Source organism: Pelecanus crispus, chromosome 1 (genome assembly GCF_030463565.1).
Source record: "Pelecanus crispus isolate bPelCri1 chromosome 1, bPelCri1.pri, whole genome shotgun sequence".
Lineage (NCBI taxonomy): Eukaryota > Metazoa > Chordata > Aves > Pelecaniformes > Pelecanidae > Pelecanus > Pelecanus crispus.
In genome coordinates, this window is record NC_134643.1 from 78583912 (window position 1) to 78605921 (window position 22010).

Genomic DNA, 22010 nt, shown 5'->3' on the forward strand with positions numbered 1-22010 from the left:
CCGGCCAACCCCCCCCCCAGTTTATATCCTGAGCATGACGTTACGTGGTATGGAATAGCCCTTTGGTCAGTTTGCATCAACTATTCTGGCTGTGCCCCCTCCCAGTTTCTTGTGCACCTGGCAGAGCATGGGAAGCTGAAAAGTCCTTGACTAGCATAAGCAGTACTCAGCAACAACTAAAAACATCAGCGTGTTATCAACATTCTTCTCCTACTAAATCCAAAACACAGCACTATGCCTGCTACTAGGAAGAAAATTAACTCGATCCCAGCTGAAACCAGGACAATGATCAAATGTGGGTGGCAGGTCACTGTCATGTAACCCAAGGGTGCAAACCTCTTTGGCCACTTTTTTCTTTTTTAATTCGGTCACTCTATGTAAAGATGTCTGATGATTCAGTGCTGCCTGTGTGGATGCACTGATTTATTTGGGATTAAACTGGTCCTGTACAGCCATATTTATCATCAATGGTTCCATACAGAAGAGTATAGTGAGATCTTTGTAGCTAATCTTTGTGGGCTTCTTTAGGCCAAAAATAATTCCCACAAACACTTTCTATCTGTCCTTCCCTGTATGATTAATCCCTCATTTCATACTCATTTTCAAAATGGAGATAGAATACTGAGAGACTCAAATCTTGCCCTTGGAAGGCTAATAGTGCATATTTTGTACAAATAAGTGAAAAGGTGGATGTTATGAGAGGGGATTACATATCCAGTTAATATGGCAATGTTTCAAGACCAGGCCTGTAGGATCCTTGGATCATAGACAGTTGCTGTATTTTTCAAGGTGCTATTTTTCTTTCTCTCATTCTGGAATTAAAGAAGGCTTCTCTTGACAATTATGCATTGAGAACCCTGTATAAAGCATCCCTCTACCAACAGATTGATCATAAGGTCAGCTAGGTCTAATCACATCACATTCTCTGGAATGAAGACCTATTTGGCAGTAAAGAAAGGTCAGTCTCTCATTTAACAGTATTATTTTAGGATTGCATGGATTACGGTTCTGTGGTGCAGCGGGTTAACACAGAAGGCCTGAGGCTGGCTTCCAATCTTGTTTCAGATCATAAATAAAAATCAGTTGCGGATGACAAGAGTTGGGAGGTATATCCTGTAACACATCAGAAAGCTATCACAAAACTTCCTACACTCATCAGGTCTGCTCAGAGACAACCTGAGAAACAAAAAACCCAGAGCTGGACAAGGTTTGAGGTGTTTTGCAGGTCAGCATTGCAATATGCTGGCGAGTAACTAAGAAAACTGCCTCAATATCTGCTCACAGTATCCTTGGCTCTAGCCATTACTTCCAGTTGCTCCACTCCATGAGCATCAAGCTTTTGAGGAACACTTGTCTGGAAGTGAAGCCGAGGAGAGAGGAAGGGGGGATACAGTGGGGCATATAAGAAACCTATTTGTTTTAAAAGAGAGAAAGAAAAGTCCAAATACACAAATAGGATAGTGGATATGCTCATGTCTTTCTCTTGTAACAAGAGGGAAAAACCACCTCAAATCAGCTATACTTGGACTTCTATTGGGTACCTTTGTAGTGTTACAAACCCCCAAACCTCTTAGCAATATGTGCCTACAAAAAATCACTAGAGGGAAAATTCAATATATCATGAAGCTAGAGGGGCAAATTATGTTTGGGATTTCCTGTTGCATAAACCCGCATCACTGAATTTCCTTTGGACAGACACCAGCACTAGCAACAGCAGACTGTGAGGCCCTGTATTCCAGTGCCTACTTACAAAAGAGTCAATCGCATTCGTTTAAAATCTGGTAGGGAAGGTAGTAAAGAATAACCAATAGTCAAACAGGCAATACATCAAAGCAAATAAAAAATGCTGTCACCTACTGTGTGTGAACACATGACCTTAAAGAAGCCCTGAAAATGCCAGGCAGCCCATGCAGTTATTCCACATGCCCCAGAAGTACTTTTGCCTGGTGGACAATCATCTCTTACAGTGGCTGGATCAATTCAAATGGTTGGTGAAAAGGCTACTTGGGCTGATTTCGTTATGGCTGAACATCATGTCTGTGAGATCTAGCAATCGTCAAGCCCCACTTAAGCCCGCTTTGGAGGCTGTAAGCGGACTAGAATGATGCAAAGGCCTTGAACTGCACCCTGCAAAAGTTTAAATTCCTCAGGGTAGGAGGATTTGGCTCTATTTTGGACAGACGTGGAGAGGGGCAGAGGGTGAGAGTGTAGATTTAGCAGGCTGAAGTATTACATGTTGATCAATGGATGTTCCCACTAAAAGCACTTTTTTTCTGAAGGTAACTCATCTTTCCAACTCTACCACTCCCTGGAGAGAGTTACGACAAATGGGTGTGCTGTCTCTCCTTGTCTTGCTTTACAAAAGGCAGTTGCTACAGCAGGAAGAGAAAATTATTTATGATAGAATTTCACACATTTTTCTGGGTGCTTAATGAAGCTTGAACTTGAGTGGAGCAGAGAGAGTGCTTATTGTTGAATTTTTTTCGAGATCACTGCACAACAAACAGAAACCGAATAAGCAATTAAGTTAACTGGCTTTAAAACTCATATTGGCTGAGGATTAAGGTAATTATGTCTGCGCTCACACATATTCATTGCAGCTTTAAACAGTCTTGCTTGCTATTTTGTTGCTGATGTGGTTCTAAAACAAATCTGAGTTGTTGTCCTGCTGTTAATTACTACAAAGGTTAAAACACAAGTTCTCCTTGCTATAAATACAGCTGTGTTATTTGTATTATATGCTCAAAGGGGACGCAGGCCTTTTTTGCTAGGTTTATACAAACAGATCCGACCATTTCTTCCTGTATCAAAGAATTTACAATACCTTAGACTTAAGGGATCTGTTAAAATAATACACAATAGATGGGTTTGATATCGTCATACAGCGATTTCACTGTCAAAGGAGAAAAAAAATCTATTTTTAAGTTTGCGTGAAAAGAGAGACTCTGGGAAAGCAGCATCAGCCTCCACAATATCACTGGCAGGGCAATGTGGATTCTTCACCTTCTGGGTTACAAATAAGTTTCCTTTTAAATGGCTGGAATGCAGGGGAGGGGAAAGGAAGGGAAACCCCCACATTCTCCTTGTCTAACAAGGAGCCACAGCGTGAGAACCACTCCCTAGCAGAAGTAATCTGTGATTGACAATGGTTTTCTTTGCAGCCAGGGCTAAAAATGGTTTAGCTGTAAACAGACAAATGCAGAACATTTTAATGCCCTTTACAAATGCAAGGGCTGCTTACACAAGCACTCTATGTGCAGGGTGGCTAGCTAGTGGCACCAAGCGAGCAGCAACCTTCAGAGTTCCTGAAAACTGATGAATTTTCATATCAAGGTATGATATGAAAACACAGGAGAAAAAAATTTCTTTTAATGGGCAGATTCACAGAGGGCAGATTCACAAAAATGGGAGGTTTATTCTCCAGGCTGTCCTGGATGAATGTCCAGGCATTCGTATGTGTGATCTTAGGCAAGCTGCTATATTTGGCTTCACCCTTCCTGCCTGAAAAACAGAGAGAGAAATACTTTCCTCTTCACAGAGAGAATGAATGTGTGTAAGGCACTTGGTACGATGGGGTGGGAGCTCTGCAAACAACCAGAACAAAGTCTGAGACTTTTATACAATTTCCCTGCAATCTTGAAAGTCGCCTCTGAGGTCTACAATGAAAGAGTATCAAGGAAATGAGGTGAGGTGGGACAACCTCAGAATTTCACAGGGAATATGAAGGAACCTTTTTATTGAAATATGCAAAATTGCCTCGTCCTGAAGTTAATGATCATGCAAAGAAAGTTATGCAGCAACAGCTTACTTGTATTTTTCAACAGTTTGAAAAATGTTGCTAACATGAATGGTATCTCCATGGCTTTGTTCTTCACTGATTCCTTCCTATGAATCAGATACAGTCACAGACTTATCCAGGGACTCTGCAGGTCGTAAAAGGGCAAGTTTACCAGCTGTTTCCATGGGCATTTCACCTAAGGTTAGCAGAATCTGTTCCTTGATATTAGTGATGAACTCACTTGGGAGATGAACTCCTTATACACTAAGGAGGCCACCTGAACTAAATAGCACTCAGACCCAGACAGTGTTGACTTCGAAGGTCCTAAATAAGTATTTGGTAAACATGTTGATTTGTAACTGAAAGAAATATTTATTTTAAAAATGAAAACCAGAGGAGAAAGGCAATGTTGACAGCAAGATCATAAGTCATAGAAACTCTATTAGGAATCAAAACAACAGATGTAACATGAACAACAGCATCTTTTAGAAATACAAATTAGACTTTTCTATTTCATGCATTGGAAAGGCTAATATGCCCAAAACAAATTTCCCTGAATCTTTCAGTAATGTTCTACGGTCAGTGTTGACTGACTGTTACCAAAAAAACCTGTGGATGATTTATATTCCAGCAGAGTCACCAACCCCAAACCACATTTTACCGTCAGACCTGACATTAATAACTCTAACCACTTCCACTAACTATATTCTCTTTTCAGAGGAAGAAGCAAAGTACAGGTGATTCATACATCAGGGATTTCTTCATCTATATTCACTCTCCTTCCTTCTTTATTAGCAGGCCTACTGACTGCATGAGTCACCAATTATCACCTTAAGCACCAGACATGAACTAAATTATCACAGTGCTCCCTCCACAAAGCAGGCATCATACCACGTTTGCTGTAATCAGTCTCTGAGGCCCAAATACCTCAGACTTCAAACAGGAAATAACTTTGCCCTCCCCATTTCACAGTATGAAGAACCAGCATTTCTGGGACTGGAGGAACTTCTCCAGCCCAAAAATTCTCTAGGCTTGCACTAATCTATCTGTTACAACAACAGATAAGCTACAGTTGATGAATCAGTCGAAGTACCATCTAGAGGCAGAGTGCCTGCCCTTGCTCACGGACAATGGAAAAAGCAGGATAGCCAGATCATGTTTATATTTCCGTGTCCAGTCACACAAGGGAGAGGAGAAGATCAGCTACTGCTTCATTCCTTGCGTGGTATGTACTGTTACCGGCGACTCGACTCACTCATGCACAGGCACACAAACAAAACTCAGCTCAACAACATTTACAGAGCGGCTTCTAGTTTCCCATTATCACGATAGAGATCTGATTATTTATAGGTAGTTTTCAAAGCCTATTACTAAGACTTTGCATAATGAACAAAAAAATTTTGCACCAGCTCTTGCCTAACCAGAATGCAGGGCTTCACTTTTCTCTCGAGTTTTTCACTGGTGTAATTACAATGACTTCAGTGGTGAAACCTCTGACTGATACCACAGCGAGAGCACGTCACAACGCATGAAACTCATGAACCAGAAAGTATTCCTAACTATCTCTAAATTCATAATGAAGGGAACGTTTCTTTTTAACATTTTGTCCCTATTTTTAGCAGGTACCTCAAAACCTGACAACTTACCCTTGTCTGACATGATCCTACAGTGTTATTTCTGCCTAGTCATGTGGCACTAACTGTGCCACTCTCAGCTCTTCCCATCCTGTCCCAGCTTGAAACCGACCTTGTACTGACTCCTTTGTGTCTAATCACACAGTCAGGGCGGAGTAGGCTTCTCAGATGATGGAAGTACCAATGAGATGCAATGGAAAATTTTTTGAATGACATATGTATCTTCAGACCTTGGTTTCTCTTTTGTTGATGAACAAAAAGCTCTAAAATCCTAATGCTGTTTTGGACTTTCTAACTTTTACATGTTCAAAAAATCATGCAAACAATTATGTATTACTAAAAAGACAATTCCTGCACAAAATTTTAATCAAGTGTGTCCTCTTTCCCCTTCTTTCTCTACTGATGCACGCTCATCTTTCTAGCCTTTTCTAGAAGGCTTTTAAAGAGTAAAGTTACAGAGCTCAAATGCTTAAAGTGTCATTTCTCCAAAGGTACATGGTTAGTACTTAAGTTGGAAATGGTTATGCACTTAATTAGTCATAGAATACATAACATCATATGACTTAGATAACAAATCATGACACACACAGCAAACGATAGAAAACATACTTCATTTGAATTCTCACAAAACCACCTCCATTATCCCTCCATAAACAGATTCTGTCAGGCAAAGGTGAGCTCAAAAATTAGACTCCTTTTTCAGTTTAAATGTTGCAAATGCTCTAGTCCATTAAGTTACTCTAAATGACTCTGGTGTAAATAAGATAAGCCTCTGTCCCACTAAGATCATAGCAAGTTAGAGGATTTGAACATAAGGCTCTTTGCCTGAGCCTATTCCACTACACCACATGGATTTTCCCACTTCAGCAGGACACTGGCATTCCTTCTACTAAAAACACTGAAACAAGACATTTCCAAAAATCTTCTAATTTCGCCTCAGAAACTGGGAATCTGGTAGGTCTTTTCTAACTTTACTTCTTATGACAGTACAATTAAAACCTGTATTACAAATGACTTCATTACAAAAAAAAAAAAAATCCACTGAAAGTAATATCCTCGTTATACAAAGAGTAAAATAAATGAAGTATTACCTTGGCAGGTCCGTTCATCTGTGAGCAGTTTATAGCCTTTCTGGCAGCTGCACTCAAAGCTGCCAACCGTGTTTCGGCAGAAATGGTCACAGCCACCATTGTTTACCAAGCACTCATCAATGTCTGCAAAGAATGAATGGGCGAAAATTTAGTTCACAACAGCAATTCAGTACTTCAGAGCAGGAGTATAGGAGTTTACTCAGATCCCCAAAGAGGCTGCTGTCCCTGTTAGGAATCAGCTTGGCCAGATGTATCCCTTCCCAAACCTTTCTTGCAAGGCTTACGAAAGAGCTATGGGCTGAGTTGTTCTGGAGACAGAGGTATTTCTCTCAGAACTGGAGCTGTCAGATGACCCAAGCTGAGGCACTTTGATGTTAAAGAACATTCAGGGAAGTTTCTTTGTAGTGGTCTGCCTGACAGAAGACTTCAGCCTGTGTAAGACATGAATCCCTTACCTTACATAGCAACTATCAAAACCCAAGAACACATGAAAAATTGTGTTTTTCAAATAAAACACATTTGAATTCTGAAAATACTTCCATTATCCCTACATAAACAAAGGTAGGGATACATTTGTTTGGAATTAGCATTATATGCCAGTTTGTCCATTATGAACACAGTGTCACCGAATACCCATTTTCAAGTGTCTAAATTTTTTGATTTGGTGTCATAGAAGAGCAACTGCGAGTGCATGTGAAATGTTCCTTCTTCAGTTCTGAAGGCAGAGCACCTATTGCTTTTATTTGAAAGCCATATATATGTATGAAGGATGGGATCAATGGCTCTTACTTTAAATAATGATTATGAAGTGCATTGATGAACTTGATAAGACCTCTGTTCTGAATTTCAGACTGGTGATTCTACTTCCTCCGCCTTATAACTTCTCCCAAAGGTGTTGAAGAACTGGAATGACCAGTCCCTTTTCCACCCCATAAAAGCTTGTGCAGTAAGTATATAATAGGTCACAGAGTCTCATTTTAAATACAGGGCATCCTTCCATCCTCCCCCACTTATAAGACCATGGATCCACGTTTACTTGAAAAAGAGAAAAAGTACTTTTTTTTTCAGGAGAAGAACAGTGCCAAAAAATCACTCTTTTTAGGGATGCATACCATGAAGAAGTAATATGTCATAGAGCCTTGGCTGCCCACTTCTGGAAGTGAAAACAAGATCTTTCAGAAAACCGAGTGGAGAGTGATGTTTCCTATTGAAAAGCCTCTTCCTGTAACAGCTTTGAAACTTTGAGGCAACAGCTGCCATTTAAAAAGCAAATATTGCAAAATGCAAATCTAGGTGCCAAAAGAGCTAATATGTAGAGATGGAAATTTATCAAAGACAGCATGATGCTGGTGAATAAAGGGTGCATTTAAAAATTATTTGAATTTAGGATGACTTTTAGTGGATGTCATTCATTCATTTTTGAAAACGTATGATTACTGACATGGGAGAATAGTATGGCTCTTACCACATTGCTGCATGTAAAATATCAACAAGATATTTTATCAGCAAGAGGAGTGAGGAGGTAAATCTAAAAATTCTAATAGCTGAGAGGCAAATTCAGCCCTCTTTTCTGAACGTCACTTTGCTGCGCTGACATTGACAGAAATATGCTCAGGAGGATGTACTACTCAAATAAGCAAGAACAACACGTAGTGTTATAAAGGTTTGCTTATGAATTGTTTTTGTGGCAAAGAGAACGCAAATTTGCTCTGAGACCCTCTGAACTAGTACTACTTTCTTATTACTTTTGTGTCTGGTTCTGCAGAGGAGTGGCTTTTGCATTCAGTCCTATTAAAAGCATGAGGGTTAAAAAGGTAGGTAGCAGCTGGGGTGGTATTACACCCTGAGTGCTTTGCACAACCAGCTCAAATCTGTATGTCTCGGGTGACAAAGTTCTCAAAGTGATCTGAAACCAGGAGTCATGTTTGTTGTCTGTGGTCCTCCGGCTTTGGTGATTAGGCTAGCCAAGAATAGAAAATCTTAGGCTCCCAACCTGATAAATCTGGTAAAGAACACACTGAAGGTTGCTCTACATAATACCATGCATGAGACTGAAGGCAGCAACCCATTTGGTTTCAGCTGTGATCACCAGCACATGTTAAGATTAGCAGCAATAACGCAAGACTTGTTGGCCCAGTTCCTGCAGGCTGGCACTTCCATTTGTAGAAGTGATTCCTCCCAGCTCCAGTATGTGCAACTGGGACGGTGTTGCAGGTCTTGTGATGTATTACCACAGCAGTCCCATGCTTTTGTACAGCACAGGTGTACCTAACTACAGTTTAGCTTGCCCTGACAAAACTATTGGACAAATGCAATTGTGAACTGAAATTACTAATATATTATGCATCATAAACACACAGAATAGTCATCCATCATGAAGAAGGTCTCTTTTACCTATGATAAGAACAACATGACCTTTGGGCTACTCTGCTGCCTGAGACTGCTTGAAGCAGAAATTACTTGCAGCCTGTCAAGCACCATTCTGAAGTAAGGATTGATGTTTTAAACGATGGCCCCTGGATTTCACATGTTAAATTCCAAATTCCAGTCTCACTAACTTTCTCTTCAGGGTCTCTGAAAACCATAAGGGACAAAAATTAAACCCTTCTGGCCTCAGAGGGTAGATTTGAAGCTGTTAATCATTGTAATTCCACTGACAATGCAGCATATCAGTTTTACACCAGCAATTCTTTGGAATAATCCTGAACCAGGATCTGGGTAAAACCTGGGAGAGTCCACAGGAAAAGAAAGTATTTATTCATTTCTTCTAGCTGGAAAACATGACGTGGCCTTTTGAAACCAGGACCATCAAAACAGAATAGAGGTCAAAACTGTTAGCTGCAAAAACATTCTAAATAACACAAACAGCGCCAGTGTCTCTGCTTTCACTGTATTTCTTTCCACGGCCATAGCGAGACTGACAAGGCATGTGAAAATTATTTCACTCTATGGAGAGCAGTGTATTGCTGCATTTCACTTGAAAGAGAGCAGTATCCAACCGTATCATGTCTAACTGGTTCATAGAAATTGTACCAAGTCTATATCCCCACTATTTTTCTTTCCATAGCTATAAATAATTCATGTTATGAGCCATGTGAAAATAAATGATTCCACTGCCTGAGAAGGTGAGGCCCCATTTATCTTTAAACTGACTGGTACCCAAGTTTGTCAAGTGCCTGTTGTGGACTTCACAGAGAGTATGCATGTCTGCCTATCATGTAGGGAAAGAAAACACAGTGGGAACCCATCATGGTATCTCTTCCAGCTTTGAAATCGCTTAGTCAAATCTCCCCATACTATTATTGGGCCTGTCTGTAGAGGAGTCATAAACCTGGTGTCTTCAAATATAGTTCTCAAGTGGCTCCTTTTCAACTGATGACGCAGGTTGCAGAAGAATGGCTCAAACTTTCCACAGTGCTCTGCTTTCCTCTACCCCCAGGGATGCAGAAGTATATAAAGAACTGTATTTCTCCACAGGGGGTTGTATGTAAAATGCTCTGATGCTCAGTGTTCAGACAACGTGCTGGCCATTTCAGACTAGGAGGTCTGATGGGCTTTCAGTGCATTAGCAATGCGCTGAAATCCCAATGGATTTCTCTTAATGCAAAAAGTCAATATTGTTAAATGATACCTTGCTCATACAAGCTGCTGATCTGCTACAAATACCAACTGATGTGCCCAGCACAAATGAGACACATGCAGAAATGGAAAATACAGACCAATGAAAACCCACATTAAATCATTAAAATTTACTAATCAAAAATGTCAGGTGAAGGTATGGCATAATGGGCAACTAAGGACTCAAGCCTCCCATTAGCCCTGAAAATGGTTCACTCCCCTCCCCCCATGCAATTAAAAACAAACAAAAGCAAACATATGATTTGCACAAAGGTAGCTAAAACCTTCTTTAAAGTTGTAATGTTTTGGGGGAAAAAAACCCAATTGTAAATATTAGTCTGGAGATGGAACTCAGTAACACCATCACAAAAGCTGTGGGCCTGTCTGAACCCAGAAAGAACCGCTGGATCATCTTGCTATTCACAAATAGTGGAGAAGTTCCACTCCAGCTTCTGTGACTCACTGTCATCTCTATGTGCATTGCTAAATGTTAAGTCCAGGCTTGCAGCAAATCCCATAAGCAAAGGTCTGGCATCCAGACAGACACTGTGGTGAAGTCAAGCATGACTACTCTCTGGATCTGCTTACGTGACCCTAGAGCCTTGTGGCATTTGCTAGTAAGTCACAGTTTTGGTACACAGATCCAAGTGGTCTTTTAAAATGCCCTTTCTTTGTAGTTATTTTGCAAAGCTCTCCATATTCTTTTGGACACTAAAAAGCTAATTTCAGAAGAATGGAAGGGGTAATAATTTTAGAAGAATGAGGGAGGAATAAATAAAAGAAAACATTTCTGAAATAAGTGATGATCCTAAGTTTTCTGAGGATGTCAAAATAGGAGGGAGGTAGTGGAATCAGCTTTAAAGCAGTCTGTTACTTTTCTTTTCATGTCCTTATAAAGATTAACGGGAATGCCTGCTCCTGTTCCACTTGTACCTTTTCAAGCTCTGCTCAGAGTAATTAATATTTGGAAGAACCTGGTTCCGATCAGGATGTGTGTGTGCATGCATGTTGGGCATGCGTGCATATAAACTCACAAAGATTTGCCTTGCTGCATACCAGTCAGAGAACAAATTAAAAAGTACGGATTTTAGGCAACTTAGAATTTAACACTGCACATAAGCTGCTTAAAGGCAACTGAAAGGGTCATCAACGTGCAATCTTCACTTAGCAGTTGAACAATGATGGATATGGAGATTTCCAAAGCCTCATCACAGGCGGAAGTGAGGCTTCTCTTTTCAATGGCTGGACAAATATTTGAACTGATTGTGTCTGTCTAATCCTTTGCAGTTTTAAAATGCTACCTAGCTCCAGGAAAATAATATAGTCCCAGATCAACCTAAAATGATTATGGAAACTTCATACCCTTCTTGTTTTTATTAATGACAGCATGTTAGGATTAACAATGCGACTACCAGCATACAGTGGACATCAATATAGACATATTTACTGCGAAGTGAGCTAGCCTGCTAGATCTTCTTATTCCCTGCTTTCATAATTTTCCTTTGCTTTTCTTTCCTTCTCTTTCCTCATGCTTCTAAAAATCACCACTGTCCCCTAAACCTTATAACTAGTGTTGCCTTGTTGACACAGGTATTAGCTCCCTGATGCGTGCAGACCACAAAGTACTTTATAAAGCAGCCACAAAACTTTTTAACCCCACGTCAGAGGCGGGGAAGTAGAGGCACAGACAAACAAACCAACTCATCCACGTTGAATCCAAGCCCAGTGCACAACCCAACAGACGACCTTGCTTGGACAGTGTCAATCAGCACAGGCTTGCACAAAACGCATGTTGTTCTACATGTTGCTCTACATTACAAATACTACCAAGGCCACCAATGCTCAGTTTGCAATTATTTTAGTATTTGCCTGTCACTTTGCAATAGAACTTGAAATATATTGAGTAACTCAGGAGTATTGTAAGCATAACCTATCAGGCTACACTTGCAATGCTCTAAATAACGTTTTCCACAGTGTCTTAAATAATGCATGCCAGGAATATTTTATTAAGGTATAAAGATAATTTCATATCCTCAGACTCACTGGATTCAGTGCCACTGTGAGAAAATCTAAATCAAAGTAGAAGTTAGGTTCTGCTGTTCCCTCCAGAAAACATCGAGCCAGCTGCTGTCTGGTAGTTTACAGGGAGTTAGAAGTCCTAGTTCTAGTTTTACAATGGGTTTATCTAGCAGTTTGGGCAAGTTGTAACACTCCTCTGCTTTCTTCATCTGCATAATGGGGTATTGGTAATTATCACTTGGTATTTTCAGGACTGATACTTTAAAATGGATTATTATAATTGAGCAAAGCATTATGAATCAAAGTCATTTACAACATTTTTTAGTCAAATTACAGTTGGTTTTAATTCATGGTCCGGGCTTCTGAATGGTTTGATACAGCAGCATGTTCCATGCTGGCAGTGTTTTGCTCTGGAATATTTTGTGAGTATGTGCAGACCTGAACGGCCGTCTTTCTTTACTTTATGAAGTACATGTGCTGTTCCACCACTCTAACTGTGACTGCACAGTTCATCGCCTCTAACATGTTTGCATGTTTCGGGGAGGACTAATTCTATTTATGCAGTGCCTTCTACTTGAGGATTTCAAAGGCCAGCATCTTAACAGCTTCATTACATTAAACCTACACAACACTTCTGCAGGAGAGATAAGTTTAATTAATTCTCCTTTAACAAATGTGAAACTGAGGCAGGTAGCGTAGTGTGTGACTTCCCTGCATCAGATAGCTACAAAATGAAATAAGGCATATATTACAGCACCTCTAATTTGAGTTTTGCACTTCAGTGACATCCTCATTTTCCCTCCCACAGTGCTAATTAACTGTAATGTATGATAATCATTACTGAACTGAAGTTCCACTAAGTAGCAAATGAAAGTTCTCTGTTTAATTAGCTTTATGGCTAGGTTGCGGGGCAAGGCATTTTCCTAATTAACAGAATTAAAACTCGACTGGGCAGACAGGAATGAGTGTAATTAAAATTTAATCTTCCTCATCCTGAAAACAGGCTGCCCACAAAATAGAGAGCTTTGTGTAAATGTTCTTAGAGCATGGAAAGGTTGAGGCAGGTTTCAACACATTTCCTTCATGTCACTTTCTCCATTTTCACCTGTTATCTTTGCAATTTCACGAAGAAACCTGTCTTCCAACCCAGATGGTAATCTGTCACGCATGGATTTAGGTGTCAACTATTCTCCTCCAGGACATATCCACTCTGACATTATCCACCAACCAATCAATAAAAGAGTCTGCCAGGCTGCCAAGAGATCAATCACCTTGTAAAACAAACATTATGTCCTATTATTTTCTTATTACAGTTAATTAGATTTATAAAGCACAAAAAGCTTCGAAAGTGAAAAACTTAGAAATGCTGTCAGAATAGTTTAGGCCCTGATTTCTCATTTTTGAAAGGGAAGGGATTTACTAAATCTAATGTGAAAAGAAAGGATTTTCATTTAAAATTTTTGCTGAACACTGAATTCTTTTTTAAACTTAAAAACATGTTAGTGCAGTGCTATGAACCGAAACAGTGCAAGCTGTCTTAGGCTCTGACACCAGCATGTAAAGTGGACTGGAGACATAAAGAAATAGATCGATAGAGTCTTTCACTGTCTAGGCTGAGCTAAATGCAAAAACTAGCCCCACCTCCAAGCCATAGGAATCCCAGAATATGAAGTTAGTTTTCCTCCTGCTGTAACATTTTATCAATCAAAATGCTTTTTATAAAACACTGGAGAGGGAGAAATAAGTATACAGTTAAGACTCATATCTGTATTTGAGGACAACAAATAATGTCTCTCTATTTTACAAAGCATGTAGAAAGAACAGTACATCAGACTCTGGGAAACTCAGGTGGTAACAATGATGGTGTACGTACGCGCAGGCCTGGAGGCTGTGGTTACAATGGTGGCACAGAATTGTGCAAATACATTGGGCTGACTACTTATCTACCTTAATTATTCACACAGCCACTACGACCATAATAATTCTATGTTTAATGTTTCTGCATTTTATGCAGGAGGAGCTGAGACAGAAGTTGCTGAAGGTTACACACAATGGCAACAGTAAAGAAGTTAGTTCAGTGTCTTTTAAGGCATAAATCAGACAAAACTGGGGAGCTGACATCCCTGGGCATCTCCTTTGTACTAGGTCTCACTCTAAAAAACAAGGCCTTGCTCTTACACTATTCATTTTTTCCATGTGATCTCAATGAAGAGCACAGGGGCAAGTGAGCAAGCTGTGCACTGTTGGACCAAGGAACAAGAATCCCTAGACTTAGCATATTAACTCAATTTACCTTTACTCATAGTTGCTTTCATTTCCCCCCCTGGAATTGCTATCTGCTCAGGAAAGTTGTGTGCTTATTTCCAAGAATCTCAGTTTGCTTCTAAAAATTGTGTTTGATTTAATGAAATAAAAGTTAAAAATAAAACTGGTATTAAGGACAGCTGAAGATACTGATGCTCCCTCTCAAATCCTACTGAAGCTATGCTAGCTTTCCTGTGATGAAGCTACTCCTGCTGCAAAGGATGGCTGAATGCAGTTAGCACATGATAATTCAAATGCCTCGTAGCTGATAGCGAATCAAAGAAAATTGGCTGGTGACCAAAAATTCACCCTCCAAAACTTTTTGAAGACATTACTTCAGCCAACCAGGGATCAGTTCTGTACAGGGAAGACAAATACTTCACTGAGAGCAGGATCTAGCCCTATAAAAAACAAGCTGTATTTTATGATGAAAATAGCATAATAAAAGAACAAAAAAAAAAGTACTGTAAGTTTTGAATGTTGGTAGCTATGATTATGTGAGTAGTCAACCCCCAAATTACAGAAAGCACAGCACACTTTTAGATAATAAACTGTGCTTGCTGATCCTCAGGGAGCTTTATATTGTTGAATAAATGCAAGGTCTTTTCAACAACTGAAATGCAAAATATGACCCTCCCAAGCATTAATTTAAAGGATTTGGCATTTTCAAAGGGGAGGTTCACAAAGACAAATAACAACTGCAAGTTTCCAGGGAACAGGGATATTGCCTAGTCATGAAAAAACCCTAACTTAGTACACATGAATTTATTTTGTGGGGATAGATGGAACCCTTGGGAGGGAACGAAACTGAATGAGTTACATGGCAGCTGACCCAAGCCTGCAATTTTTTAATGGAAGATAATCTGTTATATTATATTTGTCTGTCGTGAACAAGTCTACAGCACACAAATGAATTGTATGTGTTTAACCTAAAAAAAAAGGCAATGCCCCCCAAAATAGGGAAGGGGTGGTGAAAGTTTCACACACATTTGGGAGTAGATAAATTTGCAGCAACAGTTAGAAGGCAGATGTTATCCACAGTTTTATTTCTTGGATTGTGCTCTCCACTCTCTTTTTTTTTTTTGTCTACCATTCCATTTTCTTCTTTCTGACAAATTTCACCTGTGCTGGTATCTAAAATTTGCATTTCCTCTCACTGTTTTAAATGCCATAGGTTTATAATTCCATTTTTCCTCACTGTCGCCTGGAAATTCAATTCTCTCTTAGAATGTCTGGATCAAATTACATCTGTATATCTAAAATTCACTGTGCTGATGCCCAGTCAACATACATATCCATCAGTCAGAGTCTAGCTGCTCACTTTTCTGATCCCCTCTCTAGGCTGCTGACCACTTGCAGTCACCTACCACCAAAAGTTTTCTATCTTCTCCTCCCCCAAATCCCACACATTTTCTGCTGGTGACTAGCATGTTTCTGTCTCTGCAACATCTCTTCCACCACCTATGGTTTTACCACCAACTCTGCTGACCCTTCTCCTCTCTCTGTGCCTCCCTCTGCCCCTCAGCCAGATGCTCTGTCATTTTATCACATGCCAGATCTGCCTCTGCATCAACAACAGTCAACTACCTCTTTTCTTTAAAAAAGGGGGGAAAAAAAATGAGAATCCTAATTCTGAGTCACTTCCCAGTCCTATCAAGCCTTGAAACAGTTGTTTCCAGGGCAGCAGCGCTGGGCCAGACGACTGTGGCCCCCTCACTGGACAAGCCACAGAGCCTTCTACTGAGCTGCGGCAGCTGCCTGCCAGATGCTGTTACCATTTTCCTCACATTGGGTTGATCTTATTTGTTCTTTGTCTTGAGACTGGGTAACATAGATGTAATCACATAAAATGACTCTGCCCTCAGCAATAAGGCTATCGTAGACAGGCCTTAATGCTTGCTTCTTTAATCCACGTTTAGGTTGCTACTTTGAAAATGTTTTTGTAGCTACCTGGGAGTTTGTGCTCTGGTTTCCTAGTCTTATCCATCTCTTCTAAACCAAGCAGCTCGTTTGATACACTGACCTTGACCATTGCTCTTCCATCAGTTACTCAGTCTTCCCTCTCTCAATCCTGATCTTTATGGGCTTTTTATGGACACAGATGGTCTTGCATCTTGCTGAAGTCTACCAAAACAAAAATAACCTCAAAACTGCCTCTGTTATTTAATATTCCCTTTTGGCTTTAGTCTTCCATTTGCCACTCCTACCAAATAAATTTAGAAAATTTCCTTTGCACCTTCTTTCACCAACTACAAGTCTACCTCTGCAGCACAGTCCATGCATATGGTTGATTCTTATGCCAAAGAATTCCCTGTAGAAGCATTTACTGGGTTGCACTATGACACAATCTTCTCGGTGCTTTCCCAAAGAGGTTACAAAATGTGTTCTCAGAAACTCTTGCCGGTACTCATGCATGGAGCAGGACCACTGTTTTCATGACAAAAGTCCTAATTTTCCTCTCATTTAATGTTGTTTTCATTACTTTTTTCTTTGGTTAAGCAGCTGCATCTATTGTTTCATAGTCCTAAATCACCCACTGGCAGCCTTTGGTCACCTCTTTGGCACAAATGCCTCTATTTTCTTAATCATATGGGTTTTGTCAGAAGAAGAGGAGTATTAGGAAGGGGAAGAGACAGGGAGATCCTTTGCTGCTGCTGCTGCTGCAACATCTACACAGAAAATCTGTTTGTTTCCATAAATCACTTTAGCAGTTTGAGATTCGCACAAATGTACCTCTACTAAGAAGCTATCTCCTTGCTTCCTGAAAATGGCATGTGCTCTCATGATGCTTTAACTATGCAGAAGCACTGGAAAATGGTCAGAACTTGTTTATCAGAAGGCATTTTAAAGAAAATTCAGCTATTTTAATTGAACATTTAAGTGCATATTTAATCTGTGCATCACATATATAGAAAATTACTATTTTTGCTACTCCTAAAAGTACTAGTCTAGTTACTGGAGGACCCACATTTTCATTGCCATCATTCTTCACATCAGTCTGATGTTCATGAATTTATTTAAGTGCTGACTTGTCATGCAAGGCAAAGACGTTTCTCTGTCCATTCTCCATTCTGTGTCATATAATTCACGCATGCAAACATATAAGAGGTTTTTGTATTTAATTTTTTTTCTTGTTTTTAGGATAAAAGACGGACCTCAGCCACAAGATTTGTATTTGCCTTGTGTTCAGCATGGAGAGGGCAAAGGTATTTTTTGTTTTGATTCATGGCTGTAGTGGCTTGCGATCATATCTGATCTCTCCTATTTTCTGATAGCTCTTTGCTTACAAGTACAGAGAAGCAAACTCAAATGGTGTTTATATTTGAACATGCACTTATTTCTAGTTACAAACACTGGTAAGTTGTTATAGCTTGAAAGCAGAGTCATGTAAGGGGTCTGACGGAAGTGGGGTTGCTGTATAATGAATTATGAAAACTAGATCTTGACTTGACTGTTGGGAAGTTTACTCTTGGTTTAAGTTGATGAGAAGCAGGGAGAAAGTCATCAGGGAGAAAGTCATCAGGGAGAAAGAACGGCTCAAAATAAACCACTTCAGTAAACACTTAAAGGTTGTTAAAAGACACCGCATACTTTAATAACTAACTTCTAAAATTCTACCCCCTGAAGACAGCTTGTGAACTGGCTTTGACAAACAGGCTACTGGCTACTGTTGATAAAAATCAAGGAAGTCTGATTCCTCTAGAGTAGGATGTTTTTCTGAGGGAGTGACACAGAAGGTAGAAGGAAACCAGAGAGGAACTGTGTTGCATTGACTTTCACATGTGAGTGGAGAACACAGGCCTCTTTGCAGCACTGTATTAACATCCACTTTTTTCTTATATTTCATTTCTATTGTTGAGGTCAAGAAGAGTCAAGATTGCTCACTGGTCAGACTCTGAAGGGAAGTGGAATGGGTAACTCAGTTCACATATATTTTCAAGGCAAGTAAAGTGGATACCCTATAGGCAGGGATTAGACTATTCACATGTGCTTATGAACATGTTATTGAGATAGGATATGAGTTCAGAGGGTGCCAGCTGTTCAATGTTATTTCCCAATGCACATACCTTTAAGCTTGTGCAAATAAGAGGTAGCTTAGCCATATGATGTAAAACCTCTAATCCCATCAGCAATTACCAAGGCTGATGTGCTTATTTTTCCTTGGGGTCACCTATTCTTCCAGCCATATTCTAAAAAATAGGACACTGTGGGGCTCCTGAGGGAAGTAAAAGGCACAAGGTCCAAAATCAAAGTTGATGACCACTGAGAGCTGATGCATAGAAGAGAGGACAGACACTCTAGTTCAGTATCCATGACAGGGGCAATATGGGCCTTGGGGATCAAAGGAAGAGTCACAGAAGGTGCAATCTATAGAAAGGCCTGAGGATGACAACCTCTATTTTAAAAATGAAATAGTAATTTAATTTTCAATGCCTTTTTTTGTGTGGTTCTTGACTTGAAATCCCACAAGGATTAAATTTTCTGAAATGTATGAGAAATTTTCCCCTAAAAAGCCTGAAGTGTATCTGGCTGATCATCTAAAAAGCTTGTATCATTTGCCTCTCCCAGGAATCATAGAATCACAGAATGCTTTGGGTTGGAAGGGACCTTTAGAGGTCATCTAGCCCAACCCCCCTGCACTGCGCAGGGACAGCTTTAACCAGATCAGGTTGCTCAGAGCCCTGTCCAACCTGACCTTGAATGTTTCTAGGGATGGGGCCTCCACTACCTCTCTGGGCAACCTGTTCCAGTGCTTGACCACCCTCATTGTAAAAAATTTCTTCCTTATGTCTAGTCTAAATCTATTCTTTAATTTAAATCCATTATTCCTTGTGCCGTCACAACAGAATCATGGTTAAAATGTTCTGTCTGCTTGGGTCAGCTTCTTCATAGAGGGTCTAAGCACTCAGTGTATCTCAATCTGTTTCCATTTGCAAAGTTTTGCATTTTTTTCTGGTGGAGATACCAAACCAGTAAATTAAAGCCTACTGAGAGTTATCCTGTCTTTCCCTTAGTTACTTTTGACCAACTCGTAACAACATGCATACTATGGCTCTGGGATATCCCAGAGCAATCCAACCCAGATAACTTTATTTATGTGCAGCAAGCAAAGAGAAGCTACTTATGAGGTTAAATGAAAAGCTGCTCTCACTAGTCATCACTGCACCTCTGACTGAGAGTAAGGCTAAGGGACCATTTTCCATATGCTACTTTCCAAATCAAACTATGAATATAAGGCACTGTATCAGCCGAATGTTAACAAAATTTAATGTGCTGTACACCAAATTACTCTAGCATCAAGCAGCACTGGTATGAACCAGTATTAAAAGTAAGAGTATAACCGCCCTATTAACTACATAAATTATCTTAAAGATATGCCACAGAAGTAAATGGCCATTTCAGGTGCTGCAGTTATCAAGGGAAATATATTCAGAAGAAAAGGGAATAAGACAAGCAGGTCTCTGCCCTTTCTGGCTTTGCCAGACGTCCTCTTCAAAAACCCACTGCTGCTTGTAATCTTGTGCCTGACATTTATGCTGACATTTGCTGGTACCACAGCACTCCGCCTGCAGTGGAGGTGATGACTGCCAGCAACTTACTTCATTTGAGTTTATTCTTTCACACCATTTGCATGCATGTTTTTTCCCTTTTTTGAGAGAGCACTGGAAAATGCTAATGTCTCGTTATGGCTAATGGCTCATAATGCTTATGTTCCACAAAAAGCCTATGTGCCTAATGTGGAGGAAGCTGAACTGACCTCTTCACATGTCTTAAAAGATATCTTCATGTTGCTAGAGAAAGGTGAGATGGAAAAAGCTCTTTTTGTATGTCCCAGGACCTGCTCTGGGTGCCAATACAATACCTATTGACACTAACGCCATGTAAAGTAGAACAGGCACCAGTATTCCTTTCACTGTGTGGAGTATCACAGATATCACACTAAAGGATACCGCTGATGGGAGATGCACAGAAAGTAGCCTGCGGATCCCAAGTAGGAGTAGTCAGGCAGCTATGAACAGACTTGCCCCTATAAGCAACCTCTAGAAGTTTAAACTCTTGAGGAGATCATTTAAATTCCTTTTAATTTAAAATGCTGATGTATGTGAATGAATTCAACAAGGAATGTAATTCCGGCTTTATAGCACAGTATCTTAGCAATTCTAATGCAATACATTCCTCAAAGTTACACAGAAGCTAAATATCTAAATTCCGTGGCTGTGCACCTTCAAGTGGAAGTTATACACTTCAGCAGGGAACTTAGGTTACCTTTCAGCATGCTATTTTAGTGATATCTTCTCTAACGCTTCTTATGCATTTATGAAAAAGTCATGTATACCTTTGCTAAAATGATGGTCTCACTTAAAGAGAAACCTAAGAATTTTGGGTGGCAATCTAACTGAGGAAAACTTTTTGTATTTGGATGACTTCTTTCAAGGAGGTCTCTTTATAGCTAAGGAAGAAAACTAGAACAGTGCTCAAATGAAAAAAATAGAAAAAGTTCATTCACATGAATTAATTTGTGCCTGTCTTGCATGTGCCTCTTTGGTGAGACAAATCTTAGTTCAAAAGACCTGTTCCAAACCTATAGACTTGATTCTAAAGTCACTGAGACACTTACATGATGTGAAAACTGTGGTCATATGTGCCACTTAAGTTCTGTCTGCCTCGGTGTAAACTTGACTGATGCATGTATTTTACAGAGATTATCTTGCACAGGGATGTATTTTACTGACAAACTTTTAGTGGTGTGTAAAAAAAAAAAGGTTGAATCAGGAATATTAACTAAACAAAACTTGAGTTCATCATAGGTAATTACTCTTACTGCAAAAAACTTCCCTGTTTAGGCAATCGGTGAAAAAAATATACTACTCTGAAACTTATACAATCAATCACAATCAAAAAAAGGTAGTATCATAACTCAAGAAAGCTTATAGTTGATGTACCAGATTAACAACTGCATCTTTATTCTAATAATAAACAATAAAAATAACCTGCAACTCGTTCCGGTGTTCCTTTCTAAAAAAAGAGGAAACATTTTCAGTTTCTTCTGAATTGATTTGGACTGACAAGATGCAATTCTAAAAGCTTTAGTCAATTTAATCCAATTTAGAGCAAAAACCTAAAACAAATTTTAAGTAATTTTGACTAATGGAATGATGGAGGAAATCATAACTGTTCACAGATATTCTGTAGCCAGGAAATGAAGCCAAATTGGCCAGCTAAACTGTTCATTGTGAGCTTTTCACTTAGTGTGTTCCGAATGAAAAGAGAGGAAAGCCTTCAACATATGAGTCATATTCTTGTACCAAACTGATGTCAAGCATTAATTTTAAACATTTAATTTAATGAAACCTTTCAGTTCATATTTAACAAAACATGACATATTTTGCTTCAGTGAAACTCATTCTGTAACAAACTCTTTCCTCACAGAAACAATTCAATTTTCAAAATTTAATTCACTTTCACGGTTTCACTTTTTTGTATCCAAAACCAATTTAAAATACATTTTCCTGCTGTAATAGGCTGCAATTAAGAAAGATTAAAAAAAGCAATTACTATGTCAAC

General features: G+C 39.5%; 1 protein-coding gene across 1 annotated transcript in view; it reads right to left on the bottom strand.

Moving 5' to 3' along the window:
- The window catches only part of SCUBE1 (signal peptide, CUB domain and EGF like domain containing 1), a 216222-nt gene that overhangs the window by 45339 nt on the left and 148873 nt on the right, over nucleotides 1-22010 (bottom strand). Inside the window, exon 9 of the mRNA XM_075709672.1 lies at nucleotides 6504-6626. Within this exon, the coding sequence (XP_075565787.1) occupies nucleotides 6504-6626 (123 nt within the window). The remainder of the gene's footprint in view (nucleotides 1-6503; nucleotides 6627-22010) is intronic.